Source organism: Arvicola amphibius, chromosome 8 (assembly GCF_903992535.2).
Source record: "Arvicola amphibius chromosome 8, mArvAmp1.2, whole genome shotgun sequence".
NCBI classification, from domain to species: domain Eukaryota; kingdom Metazoa; phylum Chordata; class Mammalia; order Rodentia; family Cricetidae; genus Arvicola; species Arvicola amphibius.
In genome coordinates, this window is record NC_052054.1 from 31,963,985 (window position 1) to 31,967,177 (window position 3,193).

The 3,193-nt window shown below is 41.2% G+C and overlaps 1 protein-coding gene across 1 annotated transcript; it reads right to left on the reverse strand.

Annotated features, from left to right (window-relative positions):
- Nucleotides 1-420: 420 nt before the first annotated feature.
- On the reverse strand, nucleotides 421-1,467 carry LOC119821096 (trace amine-associated receptor 9). The gene has a single exon (XM_038339952.1). The coding sequence runs from the start codon at nucleotides 1,465-1,467 to the stop codon at nucleotides 421-423; it is 1,047 nt and encodes a 348-aa protein (XP_038195880.1).
- Between the last annotated feature and the right edge of the window lie 1,726 nt (nucleotides 1,468-3,193).

A 3,193-nucleotide genomic window follows, 5' to 3' on the forward strand; every position in this document is an offset into this window, starting at 1 on the left:
GTGATCCGCTACCTAAGCAACGACGTAAGGCCATTCATCGTTCAATGGCATGCGCAGTGGGAATCGCCTTGTCCTTAGTTGTTTTGGGGTTCTCACTGTATCTTGAAACATACAACACATATTTTAATCAAAATGAATTAGATTCATATTAATTGAGAAATGTAGAAACTGACTAGAAAGTGGGAGCTGTTCCTGGAGTCAATATCTGAGTTTTTGTTGTGTTAAAACACACACTCTGTTTTTATGTGTTTTCAGCACTAAAGGTGCATAGACACAGGGAAAAGAAGAAGGCTTTGGAGTGACCCTTGAATGTCAGGTCTCCTACTTGGTGAAAGATTATGCGGCTTCCCTGGATCAGAGTGTTTATTTTGCCTCTGACCTTCAACCCAAGCCTACTTTCAGATCTCTGTGGCCATCTGTTTAGCCTACGTCTGCCTCTTCAGAGAATAAATTGATTGTGCATGAGTCTCCCCTGAAGACTTTGCCACTCATAATCAGTTTTATTGCCTTCCTAAACCAAGGATAAAAAAAGGCGTATATCAAGGGGTTCATGGCTGAGTTGTAATAGACACACCACACTAATATCTCATAGATGTAGGGAGGTGTTATGAAGTTCATGTAGGCATCAATCACAGCATCGATGATGTACGGTAACCAAGACACGAGAAACGCTACCATGGCAATCCCCAGGGTTTTGGCAGCCTTCCTCTCTCTTTTGGCTACTCTTTCCTTGTAGCTTTCTGAGGAGGCCTGAGCTTGATTGGCCGCACTCTCGATCTTTCTAGCCTGGTGCTTTGCCACTAAAAATATCCTGCCGTATAGAAACACCATGACAATAGTGGGCAGAAAGAATAAAAGGAAACAAAGTAAAACCCAGTTTTGATTCAGTGGAGCCTGGCAGCCTCCCACGCAGGTCAGAGCAACCACTAATTCCTCGATCCCTTCTTCATTGGCTCCTGTGTAAAAGATAGAAAAGCTGTATGTGACAGAAAAGAACCAAGAGAGAGCAATGCATACTCCAGAAACCGACACGGTGAACTTGGTGGGATACGACAGCGGGTCTGTAACTGCAATGTATCTGTCGATGGAGATGCAGCATAAATGAAACAGGGACGCAAAACAGAAGGAGGTGTCGAAACAAGTGTGGAACTTACAGTAACTCTCCCCAAAGTACCAGCAGCTCTCCACGGACCGCACTGTGCTGAAGGGCATCACGGTCACTCCCACCAAGAAGTCAGCACAGGCCAGGGATGCCACCAGAAAGTTCGTAGGTGTATGTAACTGTTTGAAGTGGAGGATAGCGATAATGACTAGTAAGTTTCCAAACACTGCCAGCAGGGCTCCTAAACCAAGGACCGCGTAGAGGATAGCGCGGGGGCCCGGGGAATAAGGACTTTTGATGCAGGATCCATTCACATTCTCGTAGCAGAGCTCCAAAGATCCCGAAGGGGAAAAGCTGCTTGCCATTGCCTTCAGTCTTGATAATTCTCAACTTCCCAGATTTCCGTTCTAGAAATCTAGAGAAAAAAAAAAAAAACAGGGTGACAACTTCAAAGGCTTCTGGGAGAGAAAAACAAACAAACAAAAAACAAAACAACTCTAGGTAAAATAAGTATCCTTTATAATCATTATTTCCATGCGCTGTTTATAACCATTTTAGTCTTTCCCAAAAGTACACCAGAGTTATTAAATAACTTGATCCATAAAGTCATTTTCAGTGTCAAATGTGTTACTAAATAAATTTTTAGCTATGTACATAATCTAATGTAGAATTTATTTTATATTATTATGTTTTATATTATTATTACTCTCTTACCATCAAATTCATTAATCATTTGAAAACCCATTTTTCACATGTGGGTGTCATCTTACCATTTGAGCATCTCGTCTGTGGCCACCTGGATTGAGAAACAGCTTGACCACCCAAGGCTGAATTATATTTGCTACTCAGCTGTCTCCCCAGAGAAGCCAGCTCAGCAACAATCGGCAATCAGCAACTTGACTTTGCTTTTTTTTTTTTTTTTCTCTTTTCGAAACAGAAAAAGCAAATTACATATCCTTCAAATTGTAGTTTCCAAATCCCCATAGTCTAGAGTGTGAGGCCGGGAGAGCTCACTCACGGTTCCTCTGTGCACACTCGAGGGATATGTCTCTCCTGTGACTTATATTTTCATTGTTTTTTCTTTTTCTTTTTAAACCTGCTGATTTGAGCAGCTGAAAGTGACCAAGAAACCGATGATCAAACTTTTACTGGGATAATCAGTATTGAAATACTTCGCAGGCAAATAGCCTAGCTGAGTTTGTTAAAAATCAGCAAGAACTTTTAAAAATAGCCCGAACCCCTCTAGCACCTCATATTTCAATCAGGAAATAGGAAGTTTAGTTATAGACTCACCACAAAGCGCTGTTAGTAACTGGGGGTGGGCTGGAGTTTGTTTGTCCACCTCATCGCTGTGTCCCCCTCAGCATACATATATTGCTACCATCCAAGGCACAAGTAGTGTCCTGGATGTCTTTGAAATTGTTTCTTAGAGGGAATTTTGTAGCCTAAAGAGGGTTTCCAAAGTGTACCTGACAAGTAACTGATTATTTCTACTCTGTGAATAAGAGAAAATTTACATTTGAATATTAATTCTAAGCTAGAGAATTGACTGCTCTCTTTGCCATCTCTTACATGGCATGCATCTGTTGAAAAATTGGGATTCTATAAGGTGTAGGCAGCACTGACTTTTACTATTTTAAGTAATGTGTTTCCTTGTCCACAACTTTTAAATGATGTATGTGCTATTTCAAGCTTCATAAATTCATTTTGTTGACTCTGAATTCCATTTATTTATTTATTTAATTGTTCATTCATTCTTTTAGAAATTCTTTCATATATTTTGGCACAACCACAGTTTCCCCTCCCTCTCTCCTATCCCCATTCTCAATCACATCTCCCTTCTCCCCCAAATCTATCCCCGCTCTGTCTCCCCTCAGAAAAGAGCAAGCCTCCCATAGACATCAACCAAACATGGCCCTAATATACTACAATAGCACATACCATCTTATCAATGTTGGTTGAGATCACCCAGGAGGAGAAAAATGGTCCCATAAGCATGCAAAAGAATCAGAGACAGCCCTGCTCCCCCCTGTTAGGAATCCAACAAGAACACCAAGCTACTCAGCCATAACATACATGCAGAGAACCTAG